The 14,385-nt window shown below is 48.9% G+C and overlaps 1 protein-coding gene across 1 annotated transcript; it reads left to right on the top strand.

Moving 5' to 3' along the window:
• The first annotated feature begins 1,947 nt into the window (after nt 1-1,947).
• On the top strand, nt 1,948-4,785 carry LOC123127262 (cytochrome P450 734A2). Its single transcript, XM_044546887.1, has 4 exons — nt 1,948-2,386; nt 2,841-3,064; nt 3,179-3,838; nt 3,974-4,785. The coding sequence occupies exons 1-4, from the start codon at nt 2,065-2,067 to the stop codon at nt 4,472-4,474; spliced, it is 1,707 nt and encodes a 568-aa protein (XP_044402822.1). The 5' UTR covers nt 1,948-2,064; the 3' UTR covers nt 4,475-4,785.
• Nucleotides 4,786-14,385: the final 9,600 nt, after the last annotated feature.

Genomic DNA, 14,385 nt, shown 5'->3' with positions numbered 1-14,385 from the left:
TAGTGTAAGTTGCCTGGGCCTCACCTGTCATAAGTTGCCTTAACACCAAATGTCCGGATTTTAACGCGTCGCCGTTGTGGGGAGAGAGAGTGGCCCGACCCCACCTGTCAGGATAACACGCGGCCTCACATGTCATAAGTTTCCTTGGCCCCACTTGTCATGATATTAAAGCGACACCACTCTGGGGGAGAGAGTGGCTCGACCCCGCCTGTCAGGAGATAAAGATCAAAGGCTTTAACTAGACGGCAGTGCTCCGTTTGAGTTTTTGTGAGCAGGTGGAGGAGGAGGGGAAATGTGAGCAACGTTAGTTGTCTGGGCTAAAACAATTGTTCAGGAAATCGATAACTGGTAGCTGCTCGGTCGGCTTGGGACTAGGACTAGTGATTAATCGTTGAATCAACCTATTTACTGGATTAATTGGTCGACCATTAATCGATAGATTAAATAGGAATGCCAACATATATCTAGTTTTTTATGTATTATACCATACTCTCATGCTCTCAACTATGTAATATACCAAAATATGCTACTGGTCGGTCGAACCCTAGTTATTGAGGAGCAAGAGGGGGATGGGAGGGGTTACAGGGGAAAAAATTTGGGCTTTGTTTGCCCACAAGCTAATGGGTCAGCAACGATTAATCGGCCTAACAATTGACTAATCGGTCTAACTGGTCAATTAATCGTCCTGACAAGTTAACACGATGAATATGTGCTATTCGAATCAGTCACCCTACAAGTAGCGATTAACTGGGCCATTAACTGATTAATCAGATGAATTCTTAAATAGTGGCTAAAACTGACGATAACTAAGCAACCAAAGGGCACGAAAATAGAAATCCCTTTAGATATACCCCCTCCTTTTCGGTTTGAAGGGCTAAGCTAAAAAATCGTTTTAACCAAGATAGACGGCGAGTGATGAGGCAAATTTTGTAGGTTGCAAAATTAGCATACTCGTTTAAATAAGCGTGCTTATTCTGCAAGTGTATGCATTTGGGACCACTAAATTAGCAAAAATGGCTACATGCACAAGTAGGCTTCCTGTTAAGGTGCCTCGGAAAGTCGGAATTAAAAGAATGATGAAGAGGAATGACAACAGGACTAACAAAATGAAATAACTAAAAACAATGAGGTAGTGTCAATAAATCGGAAATGAGACAGTAGATCTTAGCAAGACAACTCATAATTTTTTTCTCACAAAATAATTTTTTTAGAACTACAAAATACATTAAATAAGGGCCGCTTTAACGGAAATGGTTTGCGTACGACAGTTTTTTGTGCGAAGCTCGTACGACCATACGCAGAATATGTATGCTGCATGATATGGCTCACGCACCGATTGTCTCTGATGGAGTTTCATCGCAAGTATAGCATTGCTCTTGTTTTAAATAAAACGGTAAGATATATTGTACCGGAACTATTATCTCTAACCATCTACTACACTCCTATCGTTAGATATAGCTTCCTTAAAAAACCATTAGATTTAACTGAAGATGTAATGAACTGAAACTGTTATATAGGAGTATCTAAACATCTACAGTAATATGATTAGATATAGCTTAAGATATAATGAACTGGAACTGCCGATCATATGACCAAATTTTACCTTTGATCTCTGCCAAAAAAAAAAGTGTGTCTATCAATATGCATTTTGTGCTGGGAAAAATGCGAGAAATGTCGGAACGGACTTGTTCGTTTTTTGCACATCAAAGCAATACGCCTTCCATCATCTAACACGGTCAATTAAACAAGAGTGCGAAATCCCTACTTCGTTGACTCTTTACTAACCAACCTACCCCCAAAACAAAAGCAAGCAACGCTACCCCCTCTTCGGCTCTTCCCCGGCCCCATTGCCGCCGGCCTTCGCTTCTCCTCCTCCCCCCCCCTTCTCCTCCTCCCTCCGCACTATATAACCCCGCCCTTGCCTTCCCCTGTCACCCAAAACCCCACGCCATTAACGCCGGCTCACGTGAGAGAAGAACGACGCATCATCGTCTTCCCCGCCCTGCCTACTCTGCTTCAAGAAACAAGAAACAGGGGAGCCGAGCCGAGCCGACCACGGCGGCAATGGGGGACGAGATGGAGGCGGCGGCGTGGGCGTGGCGCGGCTGGGTGTCGTGGCGCGCGGCGGCCGTGCTGCTGTCAGCGTGGCTGGCGCTGCACGTGGCGGCGCGGGTGGCGGACGCGCTCTGGTGGCGGCCGCGTCGGCTGGAGGCGCACTTCGCGGCGCAGGGCGTCCGCGGGCCGCCGTACCGCTTCCTGCTGGGGTCGGTGAAGGAGATGGTGGGGCTCATGGTGGAGGCCTCCTCCAAGCCCATGTCGCCGCCCACCTCCCACAACGCGCTCCCCCGCGTCCTCGCCTTCTACCACTACTGGCGGAAGATCTACGGTGCGTCCCTCCCTCCCTCCCTCCTCGCCGCCGCTCATGCATACATACGCGCGCGCGCACACACGTATACGCATGTGTTGTGCAAGAATAGTATCTCAGCCAGCCAGCCAGCATCATCTGCCTGCGTCTCTCAGTGGCCTAATTGCTCATCTTTTTGGGCGGTTTTGGTTGCATCTGCTTGTTGATCTGCTCCCTCGCCTCCCTGTCCGATTTTCTGTTTGGCTCCTCCCTCTGTCTCCCTGCCCGTCTGTTTGTGACCAGGGCTCAGCTTTTGTCTCTTGTTGTCAGCTCAGCTCACCTAGCTTATCTCTCTTCCGTTTGAGCATATGGGGTTTATGGCACTTACTTCGCTTCTTCCTCCTCACACAGACACCTCTGTTTCCCTCTGGTTCTTGCGTCGAATGGCAATTTCCGTCCTTTTGGGTCATCGCTAATGGTTTTGGCGACGATGCAGGTCCGACGTTCTTGATATGGTTCGGGCCGACGCCGCGGCTGACGGTGGCGGAGCCGGAGCTGATCCGGGAGATCTTCCTGACCCGCGCCGACGCCTTCGACCGCTACGAGGCGCACCCCGTCGTGCGCCAGCTCGAGGGGGACGGCCTCGTCAGCCTCCACGGGGACAAGTGGGCGCTCCACCGCCGCGTCCTCGGCGACGCCTTCTACCCCGACAACCTCAACGTACGGCCGCCGTGCTGCTCCCCTGTTTTTCTTTTTGTTCGTGGCCGCGCTGGCGGCGCGTGCGACGGTTGGATGAACGGATGGACTGACGGCGACGTGGTTCCATTTTTGCAGCGCCTGGTGCCGCATGTCGGCAGGTCGGTGGCCGCGCTGGCGGAGAAGTGGCGGGAGATGGCGGCGGCCGACGGCAGCGGCGAGGTGGAGGTGGACGTGGCGGAGTGGTTCCAGGAGGTGACGGAGGAGGCCATCACGCGCGCCACCTTCGGCGGCAGCTACAACGACGGCCGCGTGGTGTTCGGCATGCAGAGCCAGCTGATGGCCTTCGCCTCCGAGGCGTTCCGCAAGGTGCTCGTCCCAGGCTACCGGTTCATGCCGACCAAGAAGAACTGGCTGTCGTGGAAGCTGGACAGGGGTATCCGGCGGAACCTGACCAGGCTCATCGGCCGGCGCAGCGAGGAGGCCGCCGCCGCCATGAAAGCCGCCGAGGGCGAGAAGGCCGACACCGGGAGCTTCCGCGACTTGCTCGGGCTGATGATCAATGCCAGCCAGAGGACGACGCGGGCGCCGGCGGCGAAGGCGATCCCGGTACATGACATGGTGGAGGAGTGCAAGACGCTCTTCTTCGCCGGGAAGCAGACGACGACCAACCTCCTGACGTGGGCCACCGTGCTGCTCGCCATGCACCCGGAGTGGCAAGAGCGCGCCCGGCGCGAGGTCCTCGACGTGTGCGGCTCCGATGACCCCTCCAAGGAGCACCTCCCCAGGCTGAAAACGGTACGTCCTCTCATCCGATTCGTTCCCGTCTGCAGGAGAAATTTCAAACCCGCCGCAGGCAGAAGGGCGTTTCGGTCATTTTCTCCAAGCGCTGACACACACTCTCTGCATGTTCCATGTGTTTTGTCACGACAGCTGGGCATGATCATCAACGAGACGCTCCGGCTGTACCCGCCGGCGGTGGCGACGATCCGGCGCGCCAAGGCGGACGTGCGGCTGTCGGACGGGTGCATGATCCCGCGCGACATGGAGCTGCTCATCCCGATCATGGCCATCCACCACGACGCGCGGCACTGGGGCCAGGACGCGGCGCAGTTCAACCCGGCGCGGTTCGCCGGCGGGGCGGCGAGGGCGGCGAAGCACCCGCTGGCCTTCATACCCTTCGGGCTCGGGGCCCGGATGTGCGTGGGGCAGAACCTGGCGCGCCTGGAGGCCAAGCTCACCATGGCCGTCCTCCTGCGGCGGTTCCAGATCCGGACGTCCCCCAACTACGTGCACGCGCCCACGGTGCTCATGCTCCTCTACCCGCAGTACGGCGCGCCGCTGATCTTCCGCCCGCTCGCATCGCAGCCGTCGGCGGCGGACTCCACGACCTCCTCCTCCTGTCCCAGACCGGAATTCTTGTGTCAAGACTGACAGAACATGAGAATGTTTCCACTAGAGTAGAAAAGAAGAAGGGTAGGGCAGGAAGGGGCGGCGTGGGTCACCATGGATGGACATGGACGAAAATCATCATAGGACAAGGCCAAGATGACCGAAACGCCCCTCCAGCCAGCCCCTCGCCCTGTGTAGTGTGTATATATGTGAGTCCAGGTGATAGAAAGAGCCAAAGAATGACTAACTTTTTGTCCTGGCCTGTGTGTGGGCTGGGGCCCGGCAGGTTGCCAAAAATGCCCTCCTTAACAGACCGGATCAGGCCAGCCTTTTCTAAGATTTGATGGCACACAGGAGGAGGAAGGCCCCCACCCCACCTCTGCTCCTCTCTTCTTGTTGTGTTGCCCATGGCTTCTGGTGTGTGTATTTGTACAGATGTTTATTCCATCATCATCATCATCATCGCCCGTCGGGAAGGAAAGAAGTGAAAATGGTGTCATGTTTATAATAATTTCCTGGGAACCCCGTGTCTACCTTGCGCGCGGCATTCTCCTCCTTTTTGCCGGCCTCTTCAGTGTGTGGTCGGTGATCCTGCCTCCATTATTTTCGCAAAAAAAAAAGAAAGATCCTGCCTCCATTATACAAAGAAGAAAGAACTAGCCTATTTAACAATCCTGGTCCTGTCTAATGACTCGCTTTTGTTTAAAAATGGTCTATAGAAAGTAGGAAATCCAAGCAAATTCAAAGCCAACCAGAGGAGTCTAATTGTGTGCTTGTGCGGCCCACAGAACATTCATACGAAAACCAGATATACTAGGATTGTATTTGTGAAGGAAGAGAGGCTGAAAGAATCGAGAGTGGACATTTGGGGTGGGGCCGGCAGCCAAATCCCGGTGGGCACTGCACAGCCAGGGGCTGCCTCTGCCTCTGCCTCTGCCTGTGGTTGGGGGCTAGCTGTCACTGCCGCAAGGAGCATTCCCAACGGTTACGCAAACGGACAACGGAGGAAGCACCCGCTACGTGGCTGGGCTCTCTCTCGTGCTGCTCGCCAGAAAAAAAACCGGTGGGCGTCGTCTGTGGGTTTTTACCGGCCCGACCCATGCGGCCGTGCCAAACCCCCGTTTCTCCACCCGATTCGCGGGTCGAGCCGTTCTGCGCCCCGCAGTGGGAACGTGTGCGCTGAGTTTTTTTTTTTTCGAGAGAGAGGGTGTGTGCGCTGAGTTAGGCGAGCTACTGCGTTGAGATTTTACTACCTGGAACGCGTATGATAGACCTTTTATAGGTGCATTTGTCGCCATCGACGTCCTTGTTGTGGATTCCAAGCGTATACACGCGATTTAGACTGCGTTCGGTGTCAGGGTGGATTATGATAATTCAGTTTTCCAACCAGCACGTCCAACAAATGGTCACTAGAACAAGAGTCATAAAATCATCTGACAAGACGTCATTACGATGCTTCATTTGTCTTATTACTTAGAATGCTGGGATTTCATAACGTTATTTATACGTATGTGGATTGCCCAACGAGTCATTGAGTGAAGAAGCGGGAAGCCTACTACTATGTCTAAACGCGGAATCTGGGACTATGCATGCTTGGTCCAGTTTTTATCAAGTTGCTCTCAGATGACCGCTGGGTTCCGTAGAAAATAAATGGAAATGTGGCCCAGCTCCCGCCGTCGGCCACCGGTTTAGGTCCAGTTCTTTTGCCAGAATCTGAGGATTCTCTCACAATCCGACCCTTACCCAGCTTCTTCCGGAATCTTTGAGCCCCATTTATTTTACAATCCTATCTAGTTAAGGTCTAATTAGACAGGATTGTAAAACAAATAAATCTGAAAGATTCTGGGAGAAGCTGGGTAGGGATCGGATTCTGGGGAAATCTCCAGATTCTAGCAAAAAAAACTGGGCCTTAATGTCGTTGTAGCATGGATCCTACTCGTGTCACTCGGCCACCACATTTTATACTACCCAACACTATCTTCATGCATATATCACGTTGGCATCTCCAACAAAGACCCGTAAATTTTCTGCAACTGTTTGAACCACGCTGTTCGGACTGTGAAAGTCATCCAATGCGGTCCTGTATCAGTCCGCTAGACGGTTCGGACACGATTGCTCCCGTAAACCGGAGACAAACGTGGGAGGTTTGCGGGAGTCCGGACATGCGAAACGTCGCTCTCCGCCGCTCTGGCCCACCCAAAAGGAAGACCGAGGCCGCGCTTTTGTAGCATCCCACACTTTTTCCACGCCAAAATCCCTCACTCTCCACTCCCGCCGCTCTCCATCCAATTCCCACTCTTTTCTCCCACGCTTTCCTTCACTCAGCTGCCGATGCATGGAACCATCGGAGAACCTGTGGGAGATGGAGCCGGCGGAGGTGCCGGAGGATCCGAGCATCACGCTCGCCCAGAAGATCAGCTCGGAGACGTGGCAAAATCGACGCGTCAAAGAGAATGTCACAAAGAAGGAGAAGCTGAAGAAGCATATGGCCACCGGTGGGCCTGGTGGTGGCGATGGGTGTGGTTGGCGTGGCGGACGAGGCGTCGGCGAGGCCGTGGCGGACGCCGCCAAAGAGGCGCGCCCACAGTACAGGCGGTGACGCGGCCGGAGCCTTACAAGCCTCCGTACTACTATGTCGCCAAGCAGCTCGCAGCCCCTGCTGGTACGGTTCCTCATATTGTCAATGTTAACGCGGTGCCGCTCTTTTCCGAGTATTCTTCGCCGCCGCTCGTCCGGGCGAGGACGACGGATGGAGAGCAGATGGGTGCCCGCACGCTGTTTGCTGCAATGCCAAGAGTGGGGGAGCCGGCGTACGACGCACACAAGGAGATGCTCAATATCATCCATGACAGAGGCGAGGGAGAGGGGAGGGGGCTATGAGGACGGGCAGGTGGAAGACTCGGATCCCACCCAGTTCGGCAACTACCAGCAGTAGCAGTCCTACTCCCAGACAACCACGCAACAGACCTACACCCATACCGGCGGTGGCGCACAGCAACAGCAGCATTGGGCCGCCGGAGAGTAGCATCAGGAGGGGGGAGGAGGAGGACGGCGACGATGATGATCCGGATGATATAGTCGGCGGTCTGAAGAAGAAGTGTCGTGGGATTGTCACGGGAGATGTCATGGTGTGAGGACTTAGTTGTGGAGCCATCACAACTAGGTTAACTTAAAGGGGTTAAGCAGGACAAAGGACACAGGGAGTTTATACTGGTTCGGCCCCTTACGGTGAAGGTAAAAGCCTAATCCAATTTGGGGTGGTATTGTTTATGTCTTGATTACCAGGGAGCGAATACGCTTGACCTAGCTTTCGATCTCTTGTTTCTTGTCCTAAGTCGCCGCTGGGTCATCCCTTTATATACATGTTGACACCCGGTGGCTTACAGAGTCCCTGCCGGCTCATCAACAACGTGTCCGGCTCGGTGACTAACTATATATGCCTTACAACATAAGTTATGCTCATATGGTGGTTTACACCTACGGGCCTTAAGTCGCCCTTGGGCCTTGGGTTCTCCATAAGTCATCCTCATGAACTGCCATATTCGACTCCTTCACGGGCTTTGTCTTGTGAGTCGCCATGAGTTAACCCGGCCCCTCCTGGGCGGGTTAACTCAGTAGCTATATCCTCAACATTAGGCCCCAGGTTGATTTGAACTTGCTCACATCAATATTCAACACTTAGAAAAATTCCTTCTTCATTACCTTCACGAGAACTGACAACTCGCCATGACATCATCCTCTGGAATCTTGATGACCCTCCGTGACGTCACCTGTTATTAATTTTACACAAAGCCAAAATATTTAATGTATCTCCTCCTTTTTAATGAATCTCCGAAAATCGAGGCATCTATACTGCCACATATCTGTCTTTGGTCTCCTCGATTCCCGCGCGTGTCACTTATCCATTTGCTTTATAAATAGAGTCGGGGGGTCTCTTTCACTCTCCCCCTCCCGTGCCTCTTCGTCTTTCCTTCTTCCTCGTGACGCCCTAGTACGCGAGATCTGTCGCCGTCATCGACCTTCACCTCTGCTCCAACATTGGCCGCTGCATCAACCTGTTCGGATCAGATCTCCTCTGCGCACCTCCGCTGCTCAACAAGCCCGGTTAGTCCTTCTTCTTCCTCTCCACATAGACCCATTAGGGTTTTGAATGGAGTTCATCAAGTTCGTCCTCATTCTTTGTTGCAGCACTCCTTTTTGAGATGAACTTGGTATCTTTCCTAGGCGGTAATGTTTATAGTACTTATTTTTACTATCAAGGCGTCTCCTGTTAAACAGAAGACTCGATCTGGATCATATGAACTGCGCAAGCACCATAGTTTAAGTCTAGATATTTTCCATTTATCTAACACGCCGTAGATCCAAAATTATAACATCAATCTGTGAAACTTGTTTTCCATCACTTAGCAATTTTTCCTTTCTTAGATCTGTAAACCAATGACTGTATGGACGGCTTAACTTATTAAACCGTAATCCACCGGGTACCATTAGTCCCCTCTTAAGCCGTCAATCTCCGTCTTAAAACCTCTGTTTTCTTCATTATTATTTGTCCTTTAACCATAAGCCCGCTCAACCATGTGAACTTAAACCGGCATAACCTTTTTTCAAAAATGGCTAAGACATATACTTCTTGCAATTGGGTCAAATCCCGAGTTACCGAGCAAGATCTGAACAATCATGTCGCCACTGGTGCCTTAGCCAAAAAGGAAGATATCCCCTGGAGAGCTCCTGGTGATGAAGTCCTTCCTCAACCCAAAAATGGAGAAGTAATTGTTTTTACTGATCACTTGGATCGAGGGTTCAACCCTCCCGGCTCAAAGTTTTTTCGTGATGTGCTTCATTTCCTCCAACTGCACCCTCAAGACATCGGACCCAACTCTGTGTCTAGCCTTTGCAATGTTCAAGTATTCTATGAAGCCTATCTTCAAGAAGAACCCACGGTCGATCTATTCAGGGATTCTATTATTTAAATCACCAGACTGAATTTGTTGACGGACCATGCCAAGAACTTGGCGGAGTCATTATTCAAAAGAGGAAAGATGTCAGTTTTCCTCATGCCAAGCTTCATAGTCACCCCAAAGATTGGAACCAGACGTGGTTCTATGTTAAAGACACAAACCCAGTTGGTGAGAATCCTCTGTCGGGTTACCGCGAGCACCGGCTTAACAACAACCATCCACTGCCCCAACGTCTTGATGCCAAGGAACGGGCTAAGTATGCACCTGCTTTCTCAAAACTCAGAGCCTTTATGGCCAACGGCTTAATAGGCATCGATTTTTTCCAGTGTTGGCTGTCTTGGAGTATCTTGCCATTAAGCCGCCGCTCCGGCTTAATGTGCGAATTTACCGGTGATGTCAAAGATCCTCAGCGCCATTGTGATATTCAGCTATCCGAGGCAGAAGTTACTGAAGCCACAAAAAAGTTATTGAATGAGCCTGTAAAAGAGTGCAACAAAACCGGACTTTGTCCCTTCTGCACGGTCAACCAGCCACCAGCCGTAAGAATTGCCCAAACTCTTACTTAATACATATTCTTTAATATCCTTTTATAATCTTTCCAATTTTGAATAGGCTGATGATCCATTTTGGAAGAGGAAACTGCAAGATAAGCCGGCCAAAGCACCTCGTGTCAAGCACAAGGTCAGCAAGAAGCCCACCAAAAAGAAAACCGCCGAATCTGCCGAGTTAAACATTGATGATGATGATGACAATCATGAGTCAGAGGTAGAACTTGATTCACTTGGCTCCTTTTTCATGCATCTTATTGATAGTAATTGTTATCAGGACGACGCAAAGGCTAGCCGGGCAGGTGACACTGAGGTAATTATTCTTTCCTCCGGCTCAGAATCTCTGCCAACACAGAAAACCCGTCAAGCAAGCCGGAAAGTAAGATTTTCTCACCCTCTAGCTTACTTGGATCCAAACTTTCTTTTGAAAAAACAGCAACATGAAGCTCTCTGCACGACCCGGCATAGTGGCAATGTGATTACTTCTTTCGGCTTACCAGACGCCCCGCCTCGCAAACACCGGCCAGAGGTCTCATATATTTATGACATACTTTACCCCAAGGCGGGTTATTTTCAACAACCTCTTAACCCGTCTGATTCAAACTATCAAGGGACTTCCCATTCCTCTTCTGGTGAGTCAATAGGAACACAGATTCCTGCTTTCAAGATTGTACCTGGGTAAGTTTATTTCCAAATATTCCGACTTGCCTACTTGATCATCCTCTTGACTTTCATTTATTGTTTACTTTTCAGGGCCCAAGCTAAACCCAGCAAGAGGGCCAAGTTAAATAAGTCGGTTAATGTCTCCAATCCGCCTGAGCCGGAAAATCAACAACTAGAGCTTTCTCAACCAATTACTGACAACATTGTTGACGGTTTGCCACCACGGGATCATAATGCTGATATTGACCCAATGAATGATAACCCGTCTGATGCTAATCCGCCAAGTCCTATCAGGACAGCCAGTCCTGTTAAGCCGGTGGAGGAAAAAGATGCTGATGTCACCATTACTGGCCATGGTTTCACAACTCCGGGTCGTCCTACTACCTTATCCAGGCACGACGCCAAAGAAGAACTTTCTGCTAAAGATAAGGGCAAGTGGAAAGTAAACCTGGAGAGCTATACTCATTTCAGTGCCCAAGAACTCCATTATGGCTATTTGAATCGCCTATATACCAGTTGTGACTTCGAAGCCGGCTTAGTGAACTTGATGAAGGAACGCTATGAGGTAAATATTACAATTCCTTTCATATAAGTATATTTCCCTTAGCCGCCAAGTTTATTGGACATGACGGAATAGAATGTGTGGTAAACTTCAATAGTTGTATAGATAAAACTCAATAGCTAGATTGATGATAATAATACTTCAACTCTGCATATGTAGCCCCCAAGGGTCGGCTTAACAATTATGTTAAGCCGGGACTTCTGAATAGTAGAGATAAACATTGCATCCGTAGCCTCCAAGGGTCGGCTTAACAATTATGTTAAGTCGATACTTATCGCTTGTTGAAAAGCAAGAACCCAATCCGTAGGCTTTATAAGCCGGCTGACATTACTTGTCCAGGTCATAAATATGTATGAGAACAAAGCAATATGCATTAGCCCCCAAGTGCCAAGGATAATACTTGCATTGTGCTTGGGACTTTCAAAATTTTGTCTTAAAAAGAGCAACATGCATTAGCCTCCAAGTGCCAAGAGTAATACTTGTATTGTGCTTGGGACTTTAAAGAGTAATCATGATCATAACTTTGTCTGTGGGTGCTGATGTCACAGGCTGAATTGGCTGAAAAAGACTCACAGCTTAATGATCTTAAAGCCAACATCAAAACTCAGCAATCAGAAACATCCAAGGCCAAGTCAGAACCGAAATTTGCTTTGGAGACTATTGAGCAGCTAAACCAGAACTTCAACTCAGAGAAAAATATCTAGGAAACTGATAAGGCAACTCTATTGAAGAGAGCAGAAGAAGCTGAAACCGCGCTTAAACCGGTGACTGGTGAGTTATCCGGTTTAAAGTAGCAGATCAATATTATGTCATCAACCATCTTTGGTAAGAACATATCCCTCTTGTGTTGTCTGAATCATATTAGAAACGTCTTCTGGCTTACCCATAACTTTATTGATACAGGTTCTCAGAGCGCTAAGTTGGGCTCAGATATGCGCATCCGGCTTAAGGCTGTCTACACTCTTGTAGAACAACTATATACTGGTGCCTAACGAATCATTGCTGCAACAATGCATAAGAAGACTCCTTCAACACTTATCCAAGACACTCTGAATCAATTGCTAGTGCTACCCAGAAGAATTGAGGACTTAAAACAGGGAGCTGCTAGAGCTGGTGCGTTAACTGCTTTAAGTCAGGCCAAAGCATGGTAGGACGATCTTGACCCGGAGGATTTGTCCAGTGGCTGCCCCAGTGTGAAAGAGGATGGATCAGACTTCAGTGTTGATGACTTCACAGAAATCGTGAGAGCTATGTGTCCATTAGCAAGCAAACTAGCTGATGAAACCAGCTTATCCACGTATCAGGTGGCTTATGATGCCGACAACAAGAAGATTGGCGCACCGGTTCATGAGCCAATAGATCTTATTCCCTGACATTGATCCATCCAATCTTATTGATGATGATGCTGTGTTTAGAGCGTTGACCGGTATCAACTAGGCTACACCTGACTTCCAGCCAATGGATAAGCAAGGAGTTGAGGATGAAGAAGAGGTGCAAGAAGATCCTGAAGCTTCAACCCGCCAACAATCATAAGCCGGTGTACTTATCAGAATATTTTACTGTACTGATAACTTTGATGAACGCTTTGGGCCATCAGATGCCTTGTAATAGGCTAGCTTAAACTCTTGATCTGCTATGCCATCATGCATATTTTGCTTTGCATGATACTATGGATCTGCCAAATTAAAATCAGCCACTTTGTGCTTATGATATTAGCAATTTGAATATGTTCCTGCATACAAACAGATTGCAAGTATCCTGGCGGTTTACCACTGGACGGGTCATATATAATGCCCAATATAAAACCACTAGTGACCAAAACAGTTCATAACCAGGGCCAATTTAACCATAACCATATGTAATCATAACAAATATATCATCCCTTTGATATTTGATTATACTGTCGGCTTATCATAGCAATGCAGTAAGGGTGATAACCCAAAAAATTGAACACACAATGGTCTTTCTCAATTGTCATAAACTGTCGGCTTATCATGTCATAAGCCGGAAGGGGTAATATCCCAAACCTTAGAGCATAAAGCTTCCAAGTAATTTAATATCATCGTATATTGGCGACTTATAGTCCAAAGCCAGGCCGGGTTAATAAACACCGGATATTTTTCTTATTGTATACTGGCAACTTATAGTACAAAGCCAGGCCGAGTTAATAAACACCGGATATTTGTAACAGTAGAAACTTCATTGGTTTTTAACATGTCTTAAAAGATAATCCTCAAATACAAAACTTCCAATAGAAGACAAAAGAAAACAAGGCAGTTCATAGGCTGCCAGGCCTAAAGATCAAGTTCTTTCAAGGGCCGCATAGCCACTGAGTTATACCTTCATACAAACCTTATAAGTTGGACCTCACATAACCAATCGTCGTTTTAACTCTGACAAGTTCAGGGTCTATATAAGATTGATCTGTCAAAAGTACAATGGGTCATTCCAGGATTACCTGGGCGGAGTGGCGGACTTAAAAAGGCAGGTTAACCCGGATTTTTAGGTGAATACATCTGGCTTCCAAGCCTGGCTTTTAAGCCTATTAAAATGGTAGCAAAAACTCTTGTCCGCTGAACAAAAAGCCCCCAAGTAATATTTTTGAGCTGTGCTCAATGGGCACATATGTTTGAGTTGTGCTTTGCAACAGACTCTCTTTGGGCCTTTTACCCTAGGTGGCAAGCTCCCAAGTGTTTTATAAACATGGCATATAAGCCGGATCAAAGGGTAATCATAGCTTCGCTCAATAAGCCGGAAGCCCCCATGTGACCATATGAAATTTCCATAAGACTCATTATTATTAGAGATAAAACGACAGAGGCCCTGCTTTATCAGGGATGTCGACTTTATTTTTTTATCAAAATATATACATTGTCAAAATATGTATATCAGAAGAGCCCATGGCTTAGGTATAGTAAGGCCGAAGATGAGCAATATTCCACGGTCGATGGGTCTCCTCCTCAGACGTGCGTGAGTCTTTGTTGTCTCGAACATCGATAAGGTAGTATGACTCATTGTTCAGATTCTTGCTGACCACAAAAGGTCCTTCCCAAGGCGGGGATAGCTTGTGCATATCAATTTGATCCTGGATAAGCCGGAGCACAAAATCACCTTCCTGAAAGGTTCTGGTTTTAACCCGGCGGCTGTGATAGCGGCGCAGATCTTGCTGGTAAATCCCTGAACGAGCGATCGCAAGGTCACACACCTCATCCAACAGGTCAA

This window comes from Triticum aestivum, chromosome 6A (assembly GCF_018294505.1).
Source record: "Triticum aestivum cultivar Chinese Spring chromosome 6A, IWGSC CS RefSeq v2.1, whole genome shotgun sequence".
Taxonomy (NCBI): Eukaryota; Viridiplantae; Streptophyta; class Magnoliopsida; order Poales; family Poaceae; genus Triticum; species Triticum aestivum.
Note: the sequence above shows the minus strand (reverse complement) of the source record. Positions and strands in the feature narration are given on the sequence as shown.

Bases quoted from the DNA above. Each gene is read 5' to 3' on its own strand.
- LOC123127262 (XM_044546887.1), top strand. From the start codon at position 2,065: ATGGGGGACGAGATGGAGGCGGCGGCGTGGGCGTGGCGCGGCTGGGTG. The intron at 3,065-3,178 runs GTACGGCCGCCG...CCATTTTTGCAG, and splicing joins TCTACCCCGACAACCTCAAC to CGCCTGGTGCCGCATGTCGG. The intron at 3,839-3,973 runs GTACGTCCTCTC...TTGTCACGACAG, and splicing joins ACCTCCCCAGGCTGAAAACG to CTGGGCATGATCATCAACGA.